At 38.2% G+C, this 21,515-nt stretch overlaps 1 protein-coding gene across 2 annotated transcripts in view; it reads right to left on the bottom strand.

Moving 5' to 3' along the window:
• rundc3b.L (RUN domain containing 3B L homeolog) overlaps positions 1 to 21,515 on the bottom strand; it is a 104,117-nt gene that overhangs the window by 28,582 nt on the left and 54,020 nt on the right. For both annotated transcript variants that reach the window (XM_041565873.1, XM_041565875.1), the window contains exons 5-8: positions 13,470 to 13,559; positions 9,574 to 9,654; positions 8,133 to 8,301; positions 6,096 to 6,253 (exon numbers count right to left, since the gene is read on the bottom strand). In XM_041565873.1, the coding sequence (XP_041421807.1) occupies positions 6,096 to 6,253; positions 8,133 to 8,301; positions 9,574 to 9,654; positions 13,470 to 13,559 (498 nt within the window). The remainder of the gene's footprint in view (positions 1 to 6,095; positions 6,254 to 8,132; positions 8,302 to 9,573; positions 9,655 to 13,469; positions 13,560 to 21,515) is intronic.

Genomic DNA, 21,515 nt, shown 5'->3' with positions numbered 1-21,515 from the left:
CAAAAGTCTCTGCTGCTCATTCAGCCTCTATCCCATCTGCCTTTCAGCTTTATAACCAGCATGTAAATATATATTTCTCCCCACTGCAAGTCATGTAGGAAGATTTTCTAAATGTCTGGTAAATGAAATTACTTGTCCTATAGACTCCTTATTGGAGGCAAAACAATCCTGTTGGGTTTAAGTCATTTTGATGATTTTAGTAGCCTTAAAGTATGGCGATCCAACTTACTGAAAGGATCCCTTTTATAAATAATCCCAGGTTCCGAGCATTCTGGATACAAGTTCCATACTTGTATGTGAATATTTTTAGGCAATAATTGATCTGTAACTTCAGTCCTCCTCTCCCCTTGCTGAAATTAAACTCTATATTATCCGGTATGGTTCTGCAACACTGCTAAAAACAACAAAAACCATCCTCCGAAAAAATGTTACATGAGAAACTAGGTAAAAGCTAACTTGGTCTGTGTCTGGTTGCCATTTTGTTAAAATAAAATTGACATCGTTAAAGGGATACTGTCATGGGAAAAAATGTTTTTTTTCCAAAACACATCAGTTAATAGTGCTGCTCCAGCAGAATTCTGCGCTGAAATCTGATTTTTTTATATTTAATTTTGAAATCTGACATGGAGCTAGACATATTGTTAGTTTCCCAGCTGCCTCAGTCATGTGACTTGTGCTCTGATAAACTTCAGTCACTCTTTACTGCTGTACTGCAAGTTGGAGGGATATCACCCCCTCCCCCCCCCCCCAGCAGCCTAACAACAGAACAATGGAAAGATAACCAAATAGCAGCTCCCTGAAACAAAATAACAGCAGCCTGGTAGATATAAGAACGGCACTCAATAGTAAAATCCAGGTGCCACTGTGACACATTCAGGTACATTGAGTAGGAGAAACAAAGCCTGCCAGAAAGCAGTCAATCCTAAAGTGCTGGCTCTTTCTGAAAGAACATGACCAGACAAAATGACCTGAGATGGAGCCTACACACCAATATTAATACATCAACAAAAATGCACTTGCTGGTTCAGGAATTAAATTTTATATTGTAGAGTGAATTATTTGCAGTGTAAACAGTGTCATTTGGAAATAAAAAAGACTTCATAAAAATCATGACAGAATCCCTTTAAGATCCTAATTTAATGCATTCTCAGTTAACTGTCAGTAACTTAGTTCTGAAAAACATTTACAGGTAGAGGATTATCCAGAAACCAATCCCTAAAGCTCTGAACTACAGGAAAGCAATTTCCCATAGAGACCTGTTTAAGTAAACAATTATGTTTTTGTAATGATTTATTTTTTCTCTTTAGTAATAAAACAGTGCGTTTAATTTTGAATAAATCCATACTGGTGGCTCTTTCATGTTTTTCAAGAGGCAGCATTGACTTTTTCAGAAAGTAGTTTTATTATTAAGACTGAAGCAAAGTATAAAATGTGCAAGTCGTTTTCACGGGTGGACGGGTCGAAAATACTTTATTCAGTTTGTGGATATAACATACTGTATCAGTATGAAAATATGACTAGAGCCAGTGTCATTTTTGCCATGAGGAGGCTAGGGGGGAACCTTGTCTGGTACTTGAATAGCCTAATTTCCATTTTAACTGGAATTTTGGCTTCAAGTACCTCTGTATTTGTGATCATGTATACTTAAAGGAACAGTAACATCTCAAAATGTGTTTCAAAGGAATGAAAATATAATGTAGTGTTGCCCTCCACTGGTGTGTTTGCTTCAGAAAGACTACTATAGATTATATAAGCTGTTGTGTAGCAATGGGGGCATCCATTCAAGCCCAGACTACACAGTAGTCAACATATAAACTTGGTTGAATCCCATTGTATGCTACAGAGCTTATCTGTAATCAGCTGTGTAACCTGTACCTTTTCTCCACTGGCGTAACTGTAGAGGAAGCAGACCCCGCAGTCGCGGGGGGACCCGGGGAAAATGGGGACGCAACTGCAGGGTCTGTTTGCTCTATAGCGTTGATATAACCCTCAACGCAGCCATCTTTTCTTTAAATAGATGTGCCTTAGCGAGTGCACGAGTGATGAGTGGGGGCATTGAACGCAGGAGACCCTATGCACGCCAGGCCCTCTGAATATTTTTCTGGCAGGGGGGCCGGGCGTGCTGTTGTTACGCCCCTGCTTTTCTCCTATTTCAGCATTTAATGGCGACCCCCTTAGTAATATATATGAAAAGGACAACTTTAGAGCACCCAAGGAATGACCCACGTGGTCCGAAACATGTAGTGTTTCAATAAACTACACCAAAAGATTCAAAAGGCTCTCCAGTTGTCCTTTTCATATATGTATTACTATTTTGGAGGTGGCTACTCTTTCTACTGTTGAACAGCCAAATTTGCACACATTTAACGAGCTGTGGTCCCAGCAGGAAAACACAAAGGCTACACAGCTTGTTTATATGAACTATGGCGTTTCTGAAACAAATACATCAGTTTTACCAGTGCAGAGCAACAATATATTGTATTTTCATCACTTTAAAAAATTATCATTTTTTGGTGTAACTGTTCCTTTAAATGTGGCCTCTTATTACAAGTGACAGAAAATTCTCTTCAACCTGATTACTACAAGACAGACAGTCTAGACTAACCAGAGATAAATCCATCCAGGATTTCTCATTGATAGTTTTTAATGTAAATGTATCTTCATAATAGCAGCCACAGAAATCCCTGCTTTAGGCAAAGGCACAGCCCGATATTGATATCTTTATCCTCCATAGCAAAGAAGTACAGACCGTCCTTATAAAGCTACTTCAGTGAGAGTTATTTGCAAATAATGAAGATATAGATGTAATCCACCCTATTGGTTGATGTCCGAAAGCTAAATATGATGATTCATCCTGCCTCCGTCTCGCCCGCTCGCCTGCATGACACCATCTGCAATCGTGATTTTTTATGGGGCTTTAATTAATTACACTGCCACAATATAAGTATCACAGAGCAAGAAGAGCCAGTGTAACAGCTTCCATCTGGTCTGCTTACGGACTGCATACTGTTTTAATGAGTTTCCAGATGATTTTGGAAAACAAAAACACACGGATGCCTCCTTTCCCCACTGGCCTCCTCCACCAAGTTCTTTCTTACAGACTTACACGTGGACTTTTCCTTAGCTTCCCAAAGCAATTTGTTCAGTGGCTACATCTTTCAAGCGGTAACGCCATGCATACGGTTGGGATTTCTTCTAATGAATCATTTGATATATTCATGAAAGTTCAAGGCAGCCTTGCATATCCATAGACTCATTTTTCTGGCTCTCTTAAGGATTTTCTTTTGCTAAGTCACTTTTTTTTTAAGTGTACAGGAATATAAAATATGAAGGTTCTTGCATGAACGTAGTCTCATTAACCTACAGATTCTACATGTATTTTAAACTAAACATTGTATCTTACAAATCATCCCTGCATCCAATCATAAAAATGGGATATTTAAAAGCACTGTAACCCATATAAGAACAGCTAGAATAATAGATGTTTTACATTAAGGGAAAGCATACCCTAATATTAACTTTAAAGTTAATTAACTTTAATAAAAAGTAGCAATAATAATACATTTGTAGCCTTATAGAGCATTTGTTTTTATACGGGGTCAAAACTGGGTGAAAGCTACAAAGAGGCAGACAAGGAAAGCAAATAATTTAAAAAAATAATAAAAAAAGAAATATATTAAGATCAATTAGAATTAGCTATTTTATAACATTCAAAAACTGAATTTAAAGGTGAACTACACCTTTAATACAATCCAGCTACTAAGGATAATATCTGAGGAGAAATAACAATAGAATAGGTTCCCTCTTTCAACGCAACAAAAATTGCAAAAAAAAAAAGAAATTACTCATCAGCTGTTCATGGAGGCTTCAAGAAGGAGTGACATTGCAATGTCTCTACCAGCTCTAGAAACTTAAAGGGATACTGTCATGGGAAAACATTTTTTTTTCTCAAAATGAATCAGTTAATAGTGCTGCTCCAGCAGAATTCTGCACTGAAATCCAATTCACAAAAGAGCAAACAGATTTTTTTATATTCCGTTTTGAAATCGGACATGGGGCTAGACATTTTGTCAATTTCCCAGCTGCCCCAAGTCATGTGACTTGTGCTCTGATAAACTTCAATCACTCTTTACTGCTGTACTGCAAGTTAGAGTGATATCACCCCCCCCCCAGCAGCCAAACAAAAGAACAATGGGAAGGTAACCAGATAGCAGCTCCCTAACACAAGATAACAGCTGCCTGGTAGATCAAAGAACAACACTCAATAGTAAAATCCCATGTCCCACTGAGACACATTCAGTTACATTGAGAAGGAAAAACAGCAGCCTGCCAGAAAGCATTTCTCTCCTAAAGTACAGGCACAAGTCACATGACATGGGGCAGCTGGGAAATTGACAAAATGTCTAGCCCCATGTCAGATTCCAAACAAACACTTACTTGGCTGCCATGAGTTACTAGACACTGTGAAAACTTTGCGCCGGTGAGGTTACAAAAAGTATTTTTAGAAATTAACTGAAGAAATAATTACAATTGTTTTCTTTTCACACAGAGATAGCATGTTTTAATTAACTCAATTAATAAATAATTGAAATTCCAATCTGTACCCTGGTCTTTATAATGGCGCTGCCAAAGAATAAAAGAAAGAAAAAAAAGAAAATATCTGACTTGACAACTTTTCAATAAATTCCGTGTTGGTCAGTAATCTGAAAATAAGAAGCCAGCCAACAACATTCTGAGTGCCTTTGACAGGAGAATCTTCGGTGGCTGTCAATAATAGAAAAAGCAACAAAGATCCATGGGAATATATGCCATAAGCTGGCGCATGACAGTACTTTCCTTTTGTGCACCTGTCTCGGGTTAGTCAACACAAAGATCATATCTGAAAGAGGAAAACCTCTGCTACATAGAGATACGTTTAATACTTTGCTGTGAATGAGTAATGGAACAATGTTTGCGGAAACAGATTACTAAACCACATACATAATGTACCACAATGTAGCTTATATTTTGATTATAAAGCTGAAGATATAAAATACATTTTGGCAGTGACTAAATACAGTATATAATATACTTTAAACTTGAAGGGGTATTGAAATGTAAAGAGAAGGGAAACACTTTGTGCTCCAAAATAGACAAAAAAGTCATTTTGCACCCATCCATAATTTGCACAAAAATTGTATCTGCAGCAATATAGGTGTCAGGAGGGCATGGGTGTTCTCTACACACCCTGCATATGTGCTGTGAGTGTGCTGGAAAAGAGACAAAAGCGAACCTTGGACATAATGGACTATTGTGGCCCATACGAAAAGTCTGCTTTGATGCCCAATATTATTGGAGAGCTGCTGAATAAAAAGTGAAATAACTCAAAAAACACAAATAATAAAAAACAAAAGCCATTTGCAGATTGAATATCTACATCGTACTAAAAGTTAACCCAAAGGTGAAAAACCCCTTTAAGAAGATCTGTAATCTGAATGTAATGTGTAAACGTATTTCCTATTACAGCATGTACTGAGCTCTATTTTTGCTTTTTAATGAACACAGAACAAGAAATCTGCAAATGAAACAAGAAAATCAGCAGTTGGAGTAAGTCTTGTACATCCCTCTGTTCCCAGATCTCCTTTGTGCCAAGCATGATACATTCGCAGTATGGTCCCTTTAAATACTATACTGTTCTTGTGCCCAACCCAGAATAGCGCAGGGGAGACCTGATACATGGCAGTGCATCAATCTGCAGGAAAGTACCTCGGGCCAGTTCATTTTTCAAAGAAGAGGCCTGCAGATGTGGGTAAAAAGATCTTTGTTGCTAGGGGGTGCCAAACATACTGGCACCCCCCAGTGCTTTTCACTTTCATTGCCCTTAAAATGGATGATGTCTCACTAATGAGTTACCACTAAATAATGAATACATTTTAAGGAGCTTTCACCGTGACCCTTGACGCACACAAATGACTTTTGAGCTCAAAATCCCACATTATGATTCATTCTATAATACATAATTTTTCAGTATTAGAAAATGTTTTTTCCAGAGCAGAAAATGTGACCATTAAAGCACCTGCCTTCAGTAGTGAAACGAAGTCTCGTGTGGTACTCACAGCTGATCCTGCAGCTCTACAATGATATATTCAAGCTGTTCCTTCTCCAGTTTGTGGTTTAACCCTATGCCTTCAATTCTCTGAAGCAGAAGCTTGTTCTGGGACACTGATTCTGAAAGCTGAGCTTCTCTCAGTCGTACAAGCTCCTCCAGGTAACCCTGCAAAAGAAATACTGAGCTAACAGCTGCTCACCATTCTCATATACTATGTTCTTTGAATTGAAATATTTCTGCTTATTTCGCATAACAGAATTAACGTAATAAAACTTAAATAATTCACTGATTACAAAAATATACTAATATATATATACTTTATAATATAGCTATAGGATCTCTTATCCGGAAACTCATTATCCAGAAAGCTCTGAATTACAGAAAGACCGTCTCCCATAGACTCTATTTTATCCAAATAATCCAAATTTTTAAAAATGAATTCCTTTGTATCTGTAGTAATAAAACAATACCTTGTACTTGATTCAAACTAAGATATAATTAATCCTTATTCGAAGCAAAACCAGCCTATTGGGGTTTATTTAATGTTTACATGATTTTCCATTATCCTAAAAACCAAAGGTCCCGAGCATTCTGGATAACAGGTACCATACCTGTACTATACTATGTACTAACATAAAAATATTTCTTTGGTAACACAGCAACATACTTGACTCTAACTACCCAAAGATTTTTTTACATCGTTAGAATAATCCTGTAACGGATATCCTTATAAACGATTCTTGGCAATTTATTAAGTTATAAACGGTGCTTAGAGATGATGACTGACTGAAACTTGTGTATTATAATAATCAATGTACCCCCTGTGATGAGGATATTAGAAGTCACCTTGAAGTTTCATGACCTGTATTAAAGCACTTGGTACTCATTGGTGACTTATACTAGTCTCATATTTTACAATAGTGTGCAATAATTATAAAATAATTTAAAAGTCCCAAATATACCAACACCACAGAACATCTGCTCAAAATTGCCATTTTGCTGTGTTGCAATTCCCACGTGTTCTAACAAAGGTTTTATGGGCAAAAATAAGTAATTCGAGAACAATGCAAATGCATTCAAATCACATTTCAATAAAAACAAGCCGATAAAAATGTATCACAAATTGAGACTGATGGTCAAAGTCACAGTTATCCCTTACTTTACTTTACTGCAATAAAATAATTAAAAAAAAAAAAAAAAGTAAAATATTTAAAACAAGCAGAAACTTAATTGCATAGTTTGCTTGGTGCTCATACTTGTCAACCTGGACAGTATAGTTCTTTTTATAAGTCTATGTCACTAAATCAGGAGGACCATGTGACTAACCCTAAAGACAAAAATGAATGCCAAGATGCTCTTAAAGGGATACTGTCATGGGAAAAAAATTTTTTTCAAAATGAATCAGTTAATAGTGCTGCTCCAGCAGAATTCTGCACTGAAATCCATTTCTCAAAAGAGCAAACAGATTTTTTTATATTCAATTTTGAAATCTGACATGGGGCTAGACATATTGTCAATTTCCCAGCTGCCCCAAGTCATGTGACTTGTGCTCTGATAAACTTCAATCACTCTTTACTGCTGTACTGCAAGTTGGAGTGATATCACCCTCCTCCCTTTCATCAGCAGCAGCCAAACAAAAGAACAATGGGAAGGTAACCAGATAACAGCTCCCTCACACAAGATAACAGCTGCCTGGTAGATCTAAGAACAACACTCAATAGTAAAAACCCATGTCCCACTGAGACACATTCAGTTACATTGAGAAGGAAAAACAGCAGCCTGCCAGAAAGCATTTCTCTCCTGAAGTGCAGGCACAAGTCACATGACCAGGGGCAGCTGGGAAATTGACAAAATGTCTAGCCCCATGTCAGATTTCAGAATTGAATATAAAAAATTCTGTTTGTTCTTTTGAGAAATGGATTTCAGTGCAGAATTCTGCTGGAGCAGCACTATTAACTGAATCATTTTAAAAAAAAATTTTCCCATGACAGTAGCCCTTTAAGATCTCCGCCATGTGCACAAGTTAGAGCTCATGTCTGCCTACCTTTTGTTCCAGTGCTAACCGATACTTCTGCTCCACTCTCTTGCATTTGTTGTACCAGCTATTTTCGTCCATGATAAAAGGAGGCCCAATGTTCTCAGGAGTGCTGCTCTCACTGCCACTGCTTCCCAGAGTCCGCAGCTCCTCTTCATCACTGCTGATGCTATCAGAGCTAAACACAGCACCCAAAAAGAAATTATTATCACTTCATTTTGGTTTCAAAATTTGGGACAACTATATAATGTTTAATCATTTTGATATATAATTAATGTTAGGCTTTTTCCCCTACCATAGATCATAGAATCTGCTGAAATGCTGACACAGAAGTACCAGTATTTCAATATCAAAGACAATGGGGTATATTTATCAAAGAGTGAAGTTAATAGTGAAGTTCCGCCACTAGAGTGAAATTCCGCCACTCTCCATTCATTTCTATGGGATTTTTATAGGCGTATTTATCAAAGGGTGAACTTTCACTTTACCCATTGATAAATACGCCTTTCAAAATCCCATAGAAATGAATTGAGAGCTGCGGAATTTCACTCTAGTGGCGGAACTTCACTCTTTGATAAATTTACCCCAAAATGTGTTTATGAGCTACTATGTGGGACAAAGTGTTTATGAGCTACTCTCTCGGAAAAGGTGAGTTGCCCTCCAGAACACCATAGAAAGGCTTATGTGTGTATGCTTAATAGTTCAAAGGACACACTGAGAGAGCACACTCCAAGGGTTGAAGAGCAGGCGGGATAGGGCATTTCTAAAAGAGGGAAAAAGGACGTATAAAGAAAATCATGGTTGTATAAGGTTAAGAGAAGGAGTATATTTAAAAATGGGTAGGCGAGGTGATATATATATAATTGTATATAATATAATATTATCATATTATATGTAAGCCAATATACCTGTGCCTTTTAATATTCTAAAGTTTAAACGTGATTTCTAAAGATAATGATAAAAAAAATGGAGACCTATGGCAATGAAACTCATCAGTCCAATGCAACCGCATTCTAGTCCCAACCAGCAAGGTGAAAGCAATATAAACTTGCTTTAATATTACACTTAGAATAAATTGTGCACCTCATTTTACTGTATAAAAATGGTCATTGAGACTGTGATGGGAAGGCAATATTGGGTCCCAACCCACAAGTTACAAATCCCATTGGATGTACACAATACACGTGAAAACAACAGAGTACCAAACATTGAGCACTGGAAATAAGGAATTGGCTAAAGGAATACATACAAAAGTAAGAGGGACAATTCAGCATTATATTCTACATAATAATAGCAATTATTCATCCCTTCTAATAACCCAACATTTACCAATTGTGAGTTTTAAACAAGAATACGTAGCACATAGAAGAAAACACTTATAGCTAGTGGCTCCTTTATCATAATTATAATATGACCCTGACTTATTATTTGACAAACAGAAAGCATTTACCTTTGTGTAAATTTCAGGTAGGGCGTATAGTCAATTACAGCTGGGTAGTTCCCGTCCAATCCTTCCCCTTTAAGGCAGAAACTACAAGGAAAGCAGATACTCATTAGTTAGGACAAAAGATTCCCAAAAACACTTTAAAAGGGAAACTCCAGTCTAGACTAGTACAACATGAATCAACTTCCCAAATGCAAATAAACTACATTTGCAACTGGATTTAATTTTGTTTTTTAATATTATAAACATACAAGTTGGATTGTAAAGCTGCTGAAGCTCCTGACCCTGTACTTTTTATTTGAAAAAATAATTATTATGGTTTTGGCTCTTCCCCCTTGTAGCTACACATATATTGGCCTTTCTTTAACCCATTGACAATAGTGTAGGGAATCCATGCAAAATCATTGCACTTATCCCTGTAAGGGCAGAAGCCCAGAGCCTGTGTCGGTAGCAACCAGCTATTCAGTGATCTCAGTGCAACAGGAAGTGAACCATCAGCTAGTGAGTGGCTGACAGGAAAAGGAAGTCACAGATACTGGCAAAAGAAGAGAGCCTGGCATAGAGAGTAGCATGGTGGACGGAGAAGGAAGCAGTGTCGGACTGGCCCGGCGGGATACCGGGAAAAAACCCGGTGTTGGGCTCCCGCCGGGCCAGAACCATTCTCCCGATATTTCCAATCATAAAATATTTTTTTATTTCCGGCGATGCGCAGCGCCGCCTGCGCATGCACACCGAACGGCGTTGTTGCGCATGCGCGCCGAATGGCGTTTTTGCTGGGCCGACAGGTTTTAGTAGGGGGTAGGGGGGCGGGGGGCGGCGGGAGGCCCCTAGACAGCAGTCCCGGTGGGCCCTGGGCCCCCCAGTCCGACCCTGGAAGGAAGCCACAGAGCTGCTGGTGGGCCCAGAGAGCTGAGAGGCTGCACCAAAAGTATTCATTTGGATCGGGCTGGCACAGGGAAGCCACATACTGTGCCTGGAGAGACAGAGAGTGTCAGAGGAATACAGACTGGAGGAACAAACAGCAAGAGATTCCTATCTGAGCATCCAAAGGGGCTGGTAGTTGCATTGTATGCCTGAATGTGTTGGATTCGTCTGAAGAGAGCTCTAAAGTTTCCAAAGAGGATTTGTGAGTATCCTGGTTAAAGGGACAGTACCCAAAATATAAAGAGACTGTTTGTTAAAGGACTTTGCCTTTTCATAGTTAGGTATTCAGTCCATACGACCATAGCACACTGACAAACAGGTTTCTGTTGCGTTTCAAGTGTTTTATTGGCTCATTACAGTAGAAAAAGGCAACGTTTCGGGCCGCACAGGGCCCTTTATCAAGCCTCTCATAGTTAGGTAGACAGCTAGGCACTAGCAAGTTAGTTAGTGAGGCCCTATTGCCACCAGTTAGGGGTACTGCATGTACTAGTTGGCCAGTTATTTTATAAAAACCGTTATTCAGTTTAAGTAATACTGTGTGTGTGTTATTTCTGTATTCCTAGTGGGGCCACCTGTAGGTGCATTCCCGGATCCCACTAGTTGGAGACATTGCGCTACTAAGTATCAGCAAGTAGCATATAGTGGTCCCCTGTTTAAAAGCAAACTTAGTGCCTTATATTTCAATTGGGGGATAGTCCTTTGAAACAAAAATTTCAGTTACTAAATATATAGAAACAAGCGTGATTTATTTACCTTGGGGAAACCATTCATGTAGAAATAGTCTAGAGTTGCCTTCCCCTTTACAGGTTTGTAACATTCTCAGATATATTATATTACACAACATGATGCCAAATTACGTGAGAAATAAAACCTGATTCAAAGGTTTTTCAGAACCAATGGAACTGGATCATATACAGCCATGCAGCATTTGTGTTTTTAATATGGGTTTTCTATTATGGTGAAATATTTCATTAGGCCTTTGTAGCAAACAACCAGTTTACAAATACTGGAAAATTTAGATCAAATACGGAATCTCACAGATTTTCACTACATGTTACCGTGAAGCTTATCCTCCCCACAATGCACTGTGGGCTAAGATGTTAATAGCACTGAAGCCTGTCTATTGCTAGACAGAAATATTTTATATCACTTTCGGTGGATAGCTTTTCTGCAATTAGAATTGCCATCTGGCTGGCAAAAATGATGCTTAATGCCAATGTTATTAACGGGGAAGTAAAATTAAAAACATATTAAGGCTGGTATTTTTTCCAGCAAAGGTGGCAACCCTGTCCACAATTCAGGGAGTACAGGCAATACAATATCTAGTCATTTCTTTTTAAAACATGAAACTCTCATGAAAATATGCATTCTTCTAATTAAAATATTCTTCAGCACACACACACACATGGTCCAGGAGGGATACAATCCATGTGATTAAAATTCTGCATCTAGAACAAATATCTTTAAGCACTGTTGAGTCTTGTGAGTATTGCCTACTGTTCAGACACACATGCTTACAGGACCTACTATCCAGAAACCCATTAGTCACAGTGCTCTAAAAAAAAAACCCAGCAAACTTCATCTATACCGTAAGGGCTATATTTTATCAAGACACATACAGTGCATTAATTTAAGCATAGGACAGTGCAAACTAACTGGAATTAATTTATAGTGTAGGGAGTTGATTCAGGGACCGATCAGTTGTTATTTCAAAATAATGCGAATGGTTAGCTTTCTACAGTATATCACGAAGGAGCTATATAGGCGGTGATCAAAGGATGTTATTGCTTTTTTGAAACACAGCAGACATCCTAACCATGTATAGATGTATCTCCATAGCACATTCCTGCGTATGATTTCTACTCAGACCTTCAAATGTCATCTCCACGTACAGGATAAACGTACAGGTCTATAATTATCAAGCTGATGCTGCAGATTCTCTTTGAATTACATTAGGTTTCCTCCAATCTCTTGGCATCCTACCAAACAAGAGACAGCCTGCAGAGATTAAATGCTGACTACATGCTTGGCTATAGAGGAACTATGCTTTGCTATTATGAAGAGAAATATATCTTACATGCCAGTAAAGTTGATCAGTTTTAAATTCCCTTTGGTCACAATTTGACACTTATTTCTTATGAACCTATGGCTATGGAATATGTTCAACCTGGTCTAGCTAAACAGATTCTCTACTGTCTCTGCGGAAGTCAAATACATAAATACACATAAAAGTGCCTTATTCTTGATTAGCCTTGAGAGCTTCTCTGAGACTTCTGCCTCTTGATAGCACCAAGGTCTCCCTTAATTGGATGTAGTGTACCAACAATATTGCCAATCCTATGCTTCCGCACGGACACTGAAGTATTTGTTTCCATACGGCTACTTTAAAATAAGAATAAAAACAAGAACAAATAGTATCATTTATTTCCACTTTTCATGGTGCACAGATGATTTCCTTAAATTTCAATGCCCCTAGATTTGTATACTACTGTATATTAGGCAAAACTGTAAGTCCGAAACAAAATACAGGCACAGGATCTGTTACACCAAATCCACGGAACTTGGGGTTTTCCAGATAATGGATCTTACTATTGGATCTTTATATTTTAGGTCGACTAGAAAATCATGTAAACATTAAATAAATCCAATAGGCTGGTTCTGCCTCCAAAAAAGGATTGATTATATCTTAGTTTGGATCAAGTACAAATTACTGTTTTTTTATTACAGTGAAAAATGAAATAATTTTCAAAAATCTGGATTATTTGGATAAAATGGAGTTTGTGGGAGATGGAAATTTTGTAATGTGGAGCTTTCTGGATAACGGGTTTCCAGATAACAGATACAATACCTGTATGTTTCTAGCAGTGTAGTTTTCTATGAGTACATTTTAATGTGTACATTTATGATTTTCAACCCTTATAAGTGAATGCTAACTATACAAAGAGTGAGGCAAGCACGCTGCTGTGTGATTTAAATACCTGAAGTCAATTGCATTGAGTCCAAGCAGCATGCCGGCGAGCATATTCGCTTCCTCGCCCAAGACAATAGCTCCATCATCGTAAAACCTCCTGCAGGGGGAATAAAGTCATCTTTAGCTGAACACAAAAAGCTGTCAATGAGCAATGAGATGAGTAGTACATTGTGATGGCCATGATCATGCCTATTCCCTGACAATGAGCTCTGATTAACTTTCAACACGTGGTGACTGTAAAACATGTTTTTATAAATCATGTTTAAACTAGCAATTAAGTCATTTACTTTCATAAATCACTTTTACACGACAACTATTGTTGAATACTCTTCAATATAATATACTAGGGATGCACCAAGTCCTCCACAAAACATTTGGCTGAATACCTAACTGTACCTGAAACCTTGATTTGCATTTTCAAATTTTAGGTGAATCATAAAATCCCATTATCTGTGAACAAAACAATTGTCAAGTTCAGTTGTCTAGAGCTTATTGATTCCCTGAATCCAACATTTTTGGATCATCTGTATAAGATTTGTCCAAATACATTTAGATTTGAGAACAATTTTCCGTGAATTGTGAACAAAGTTAGAATTTTCAGTTGTCCAGAGCTTTAAATCACATCAATGGTGATCACTGAGTCTAAGAATACTTAGGGCTTAAAGGGCATGTAAAGGCAAAAAAATAAAATCCCATTTTTACTTTCTTTAATGAAAAAGAAACCTATCTCCAATATACTTTAATTAAAAAATGTGTACCGTTTTTATAAGAAACCTGACTGTATGCAGTGAAATTCTCCCTTCATTTACTGCTGTGGATAGGAATTGTCAGACGGTCCCTAACTGCTGAGTAGGGAAACAATCATACTTATGAACAGCAGGGGGAGCCCCCGCCTTACTTCCCAGCCATGCAGAACTCAAGCAGCTTTGTTTATGATGATCCCTAAGCAGCCCGGACCACACTGAGCATGTGCACAGTCTTGGTCTTGCAAAGATGTTTAACAAAGTTACAAGATGGTGACCCCCTGTAGCCAACTTTGAAAGCATTAATCATTAGTTTGATTAGGCTTGTGGTGCAGTAAGTTCATGTTTATATTTAGTATACAAAATACAGCATTTCTAGCCTTATTCTATTTTAGACTTTACATGCCCTTTAACCAGAACCAAACCCTGCTAGGATTTAGCCAAATCCTGGATTGAATGCTGAATTCAGTACACACCTACCTTAAAGTCACATGACTTTCAGTGCTTTACGCTGAACCAAATCCAAATGCTAAAGATTCAGCCAAATCCTGCTAGAAAGTGCTAGGATTCAACCAGATCCTAAACTGATTGCTGGATTTGCTGCATCCCTCTAATATATGTATTACAACTATTGCTATAATTGTTTTAGACTGTAAGCTCCTTGGGGCATAGCCCTCTCTAACTTTTGTATTGTTCATTAGTGGGTTCTGTGTGCTTTTTCGTATGTTTAATGCATACAAATACACCCATTTATTATTGGTATTTTATAGATATATGTCAACAATAATAATAAAACTACCAGTATGGGATCAGTTATCCAGAAACTCATTATCCAGAAAGCTCCGAATTATGGAAAGGCCATCTCCCATAGACTCCATATATTGAAATAATCCAAATTTTAAAAAAAATATTAACATTTTCCCTGTAAAAATAAAACAGTGCCTTGTACATGATCCAAACTAAGATATAATTAATCCTTATTGGAAGCAAAACCAGCTTATTAGGTTTATTTAATGTTCACATGAGTTTCTAGTAAACGTAAAGAACAAAGATCCATATTACCCGAGCATTCTGGATAACAGGTCCCATACCTGTACTACTATTATCCAGAAAACTCAGGATCTGGGATTTTCCAGATAAGGCATTTTTCACCATTACTACAGGGCAACCCTTTAGAAATAAAAAAATAACAAAAATATAAAGGTGATACCTTTATTGGCTAACTAATATAATCATAGCAAGCTTTCAGAACATTTTAGTTCCTTTTTCAAGCTGATTACTCAAGACCCTGCTAAAGAGGCTCAAGACCCTGCTAAAGAAGATCACCATTACTACAAACAGAATATATAAACATTGAATAAACCCCATAGATTGTTTTGCCACCAACATGGATTCACGCAGCTTAGGTGGGATTAAGTACAATGTACCATTTTATTATTATAGAGGAAAGATACAATGATTTTAAAATTTAGTATCTGCATAAAATAGACTCATGGGGAAATGGAATTCCCATTACTCTTTCTACTCACCACACAGCTTTCAGAGTATCCATATGTACTCAAGAAAAACGCAACCTTTTGCACTTGAAGCAGCTAAGGTACATTTTGCTACTAGATGGAACATAATGGCACAAATTGATCATTGGATCCTCAACTTCTCGAAAACTTCTACAACTACTACAGAACTAACAGTAACGGTCTTCTGCCCCCCTAAACGGGACCTGAGAGGAACGACTAAAGGATAAAACTAAAACTGCTTTCCCCATGACAGCTTAATGGTTTAATGTTAAATGTATTTCCAATGGACTGTGAACTTCATATTGACCCAGTTACTAAAAAAATTCAGCAATGATACTACTAAACAATAAATACAAAATGTTGATTCCTCTTTTCTCTTTAATTCACTTGATTTGGCTTATTTGTCTGGGGACCTTTTACTCCATTATTTTCTTGCATCTAAAAATTCCGCTCCTAGATCCTGGCATGGTTCACATACTTTATAAAAATCATCTTTTCCTTACTACACATCATTTCTGATTGCATCTCATTCCATACCTCTTCTTTCCTCTAGCAATCTGTTCATGGCCTTTTATCTATGCTCTCATCTTTTCAAACAACCCTATTTCAGAAAACCTTGCTAGCAATCATCTCTCCAACCAAAGGCACTTTTATTAGTTCCTTATTTCTCAGTTAATTTTCGTACTGTAGAGACCCTGAGGGTTAGACATCTCCAAGGGCAATTTCCCCCTGTAGCTTGGACAATTAAAATGGTCCTTAGTGAGCCCTGAGTGAAAGACCTTTTCCTTGATTTTATCAGTAATCTGATCTGGTTCATTGAATGCCCAGTAGGTGGCAGTGTTCGAAAGTTTAAAAGGGAGAGCGCACATATGCTCAGGGCTCACTTCCTGGATCCCACCTTGTGTGGAGGTGGGTACGGGAGTGGGTCTGAGCAGGTTATATGCCCTGGTTAGGCAACGTTTATCTAGTGGTAGAAGTTTGTGTAACAGTCACTCTAGAAGTGAAAGTTAGAGGCAATGTATTTAGTGAGCAGCTTTGTGGCTCCAACAAGAAGAGTTGGGATTAGCATCCTTGTGGTGATCCAGTCATCAGGCAGGGACACTAGTGGGTGAGCTAAGGAGCACGGACAATGCCAAGAAGCAAGATACCCCATGGGATCCCTAGTGCTGGGAATAATCACCAAAACAGGTTGTACTAGCCCCTGAGAGGGACCTACTTGTAATTAAATTGGCCAATTCTAAGCAACTTTTCAATTGGTCTTCATTATTTATTTGTTATAGTTTATGAATAATTTGCCTTCTTCTCCTGACTCTTTCTAACTTTCAAAAGGGGGTCACTGACCCCCTCTAAAAACAAATCCTTTCTAAAGCTACACATTTATTGTTATTGCTACTTTTTCTTACTCATCTTTCTGTTCCGACCCTCCCCTATTAATATTCCATATTCTCATTAAAATCAATGCATGGTTTCCAGGATAATTTGGACCCTAGCAACCAGATTGCTGACACGGCTTACTGGAGAGCTGCTGAATAAAAAGCTAAATAACTCAAAAATCACAAATAATAAAAAATGAAACCCAATTGCAAATTGTCAGAATATCGCTCCCTCCATCATACTTAAAGTTAAATCAAAGATGAACAACCACTTTAAACACCATTCTCAGGTCCACCCACTGGTGTGCTACATTACTTTTATCCTGATTATAAGTTCTTTGGGACAGGGGTTTTTCATCATGTAACCTACAGAGCATATAAATATACTGTTTATTAGTGTGCAGTTGTAATACATCATATGCTTATCTACCTATAGTGTGGTTTTAGTTCTGCATAGAACTTGTATGTATATGCTATACCCATACAGGAGTGCATTTACACTTCTACACTTGCCAACTAATATGACATATAGGGCCAGGAAATCAATTATGTATAATGCTTTGCTATTTCTGCTGATTGAAATAGAAAAAGCTAAATAGTGGTTCCCCACATTTGAGTTTTCTGGATTGTGTGATCACAATGCTTTGCTTAACATCTAAATAGCCTGTCTTGCATATACTATGGGAATTTGTGGCAGGCAATGACAGTTTAGGCAAGACTAAATGGCAAGCTGAGCAAGGCCATAGCTCAGCAAATTGCAAATTAGGGGCAGGGAGGGAAATTGCGTGACTTTTTGTCACAAAACAAGGAAATAAAAAATATTTCCCCCTTCCCAACCCTAATTTGCATATGCAAATTAGGATTTGGTTCGGTATTCGGCCGAATCTTTTGCAAAGCATTCAGGGGTTTGGCTGAATCCAAAATAGTGGATTTAGTGCATCCCTATAAAAAAAATGTCACCTTAAAAAAATGTTATTTTTAATTCAGTTTTTTTATATAACATGTACACAATAAAGATGTAGTGGCCCTTTAACTTCTGTCAAGGTTTCTGTCAAGGTTGGGAATTTGAAGGTTAAAAGACACATTTACAGATTCAGTGGCAAATTTTCAGATACAAATCACCATGTTTTTCCCCCCATGATGCAGTGTTTCCTCCCGCAATTGCAGCACCATTGTGGCTGTGTGTCAATTTGCATCTGCCACAATTTTCACACATTGGGTGCAACTGTCATAAAACAGCAACTATTTATGCAACCTTCTTTGGCAACCCTGACAGACGTCCCTAGCCGTCCCTAAACAGACATCCCTAGACGTCCCTAGACAGGCGTCCCTAGACGTCTGTTAAGGTGGCCATAGACTCAAAGATCCGCTCGTTTGGCGACATCTCCAAACGAGCAGATCTTTCCCTGAAATGCCACTTTTACGGCATGGCTATATCGGGGGTAATCCGAACGTCTGGCCGTATGATCGAATGATCGGATTACAATACGCAAAGGGGCTCCGACGGGTCGGTCGGGTAAAAATCAAACCTTCCCGATCAATATCGTGGCCAAATATCGATCGGGAAGACCCATGGGAAGCCCCCATACACGGGCAGATAAGCTGTCAAATTGGTCTAAACGACCGATATCGGTAGCTTTATCTGCCCGTGTATGGCCACCTTCAGTATACGAAGCCTCACACACTCAATTTATGCATTTGGGGAGTTTTACCCCATTTATTGCTTCACCAAAATGATCAATGTTTTAGGGGGGGTACACGCTCCCTTCGTCAGGAGGCTTAGTGCAAGGAGCATGTTTGGGAAAAAGTAAATTCAATGAATTGCATCCATACGTGCATTCATTTCCTTCAGGTTTAGTTTGCTTTACTTGCACTTGCAATCATAAATGAGGTTTTATGCATTTTAATATTGAATAAGATTGAAGTTTAAAGGGATACTGTCATGGGAAAAAAAAAAATTTTCAAAATGAATCAGTAAATACTGCTGCTCCAGCAGAATTCTGCACTGAAATCCATTTATCAAAAGAGCAAACAGATTTTTTTATATTCAATTTTGAAATCTGACATGGGTCTAGACATATTGTCAATTTCCCAGCTGCCCCAAGTCATGTGACTTGTGCTCTGATAAACTTCAGTCACTCTTTACTGCTGTACTGCAAGTTGGAGTGATATCACCCCCCTCCCTTTTCCCCCCAGCAGCCAAACAAAAGAACAATGGGAAGGTAACCAGATAACAGCTCCCTAACACAAGATAACAGCTGCCTGGTAGATCTAAGAACAGCACTCAATAGTAAAAACCCATGTCCCACTGAGACACATTCAGTTACATTGAAAAGGAAAAACAGCAGCCTGCCAAAAAGCATTTCTCTCCTAAAGTGCAGGCACAAGTCACATGACCAGGGGCAGCTGGGAAATTGACAAAATGTCTAGCCCCATGTCAGATTTCAAAATTGAATATAAAAAAAATCTGTTTGCTCTTTTGAGAAATGGATTTCAGTGCAGAATTCTGCTGGAGCAGCACTATTAACTGATTCATTTTGAAAAAATTTTTTTTTCCCATAACAGTATCCCTTTAACTTTACTCACCCTTTTAAGTAGCCCAAAACCTTTTGCACATTAATGGCGTTTCACCCAGGTAAGCCAAGATTTTGCTCTGTTTTATGTCTATGCTTATTTTCTTGTTAACAGCATGTTACACGGGTAGGCACATTTATTGAAGTTCGAATTTCAAATTCATGTGAGTTTTTTTTTAACTCTATTAAAAAAATGAATATCTAAAACTCAGACGAATATTCCCAACCAGAAAAATCTAGTTTGTTTTGAATTTGTCTAAACTCGAATCGAGTTCTTTCTCTGACAAAAACTGGAATAACAGCATTAAAATGATCACTGGATCTTTCCCATTGAACTACATGAACTAGGCAGGTTTTAGGTGGTCGAATTCGAATTTTTAAAGGGCCAGAGTTTGATAAATCTTGAAATTCAAATTCAAATTAAAACTTGAATTGAGTTTGGATAATTCACAATTTCGAATTTGAGAGTTTTGACCATAAAAAAAAATTGAGTTAGCCCAGATGTACACACCCTGGACTATATTAATAGTTATCTTATTTCCATTAGTTATCAGATACTTACAGATTTAATTCCCTACTGTACTGAAATTCATTATATAGTCACTATCGCTTGTTACCATCAATATTTATACTGATGCAGATGAGTTAACACTATTAATTCCTGCAAATATAACGGCACAGAAATCTATTTTTTCCACTCTATAAATAAATTCCATTAGGCAAAAAGGTACTATGTTCTGGGGGCATCATTTGGCTGTAGAATGCAGGATAGAAAACCAGAGTGCACAGTTAATTTAATTTATTTAAAGGGCCACTAGGCACTGTGATAGTAAAGGTAGAGTTTTCCCTGAAATATGCCCCATGTGGCAGCTGATCTAATGCTGCTGTGCTATAGCCCATGACTAATAGTCCTATGCCATGAAAAAAATGTTCTTGGATCTGCCCATATACCTTTAGGGCTAGTCCACACGAGGAGATTCGGGGAGATTTTGTCGCCTGGCGACTAATCGCCTCGTCTTTTTGCGCCAGGCGACTAATCTCCCCGAATCTCCTCGTGTGGCCTTACCCTTAGGGGTTCCCTGGACTGGCCTCCACAGCCAATTTTTTTGGAAGTACCTATGCTTTCTTCAAGCCCAGAATGCAAGATACCGCATGTATACAAAGTACCTTTTGCCCAAATAAAGCACACTGTTCTATGATACAGAGGAAGAAGGCTGTACAAGAGGAACCCCCAGTAAGTAAGCGGAGGCAGATAGGGGACTTTATCATGGCTGCCAGTCCTGTAGAGAAGGAATTAGAAGACCATGAGTGTATCACGGTATCAGCTACTTTTGGTCTGCCTCCCCTTTTTCTAGATTTATTTTAATAGATAACAGATGCAAATCTAAATTTTTCCTCCAGTTTCAGGCAGACTGCTTGGATTTAGACCAGACCTACAGCATGTAAAGTCAGGACTCATTTCCATTGACATGCATTGCAGAAATGTAATGTGTCCTGAAATGTAATCAGGATGTGCACCTGGCATAATGGTGCTGTAGTTAATACCTTTCAGTAGATGTAGGGTCACTATGCTCTAAAATGCTCTTGGAGAATTGTTCTTAGTACGTGGGGTTTGCCTATTGTCTGCAGATTTTTCCTATCCTTCTGTCCAATATAGGTATAACAGTGCCATTACAGCCAGCTTTAGCTGGTCATAAAAAATAAACACAATAGCCCCATGGGCTCATCTGAAATGTTGGTAGCGAATCCACTCCCAAATCACAACATTACCACTTTGGCTGAAACTATTCTCCTAACCAGCGGCTCATCATTTTGGCTGCAACAATGCTCCCAAAGCATTTCAGTGT

The sequence above is a fragment of the Xenopus laevis genome, chromosome 6L, assembly GCF_017654675.1.
Source record: "Xenopus laevis strain J_2021 chromosome 6L, Xenopus_laevis_v10.1, whole genome shotgun sequence".
NCBI classification, from domain to species: Eukaryota; Metazoa; Chordata; class Amphibia; order Anura; family Pipidae; genus Xenopus; species Xenopus laevis.
Note: the sequence above shows the minus strand (reverse complement) of the source record. Positions and strands in the feature narration are given on the sequence as shown.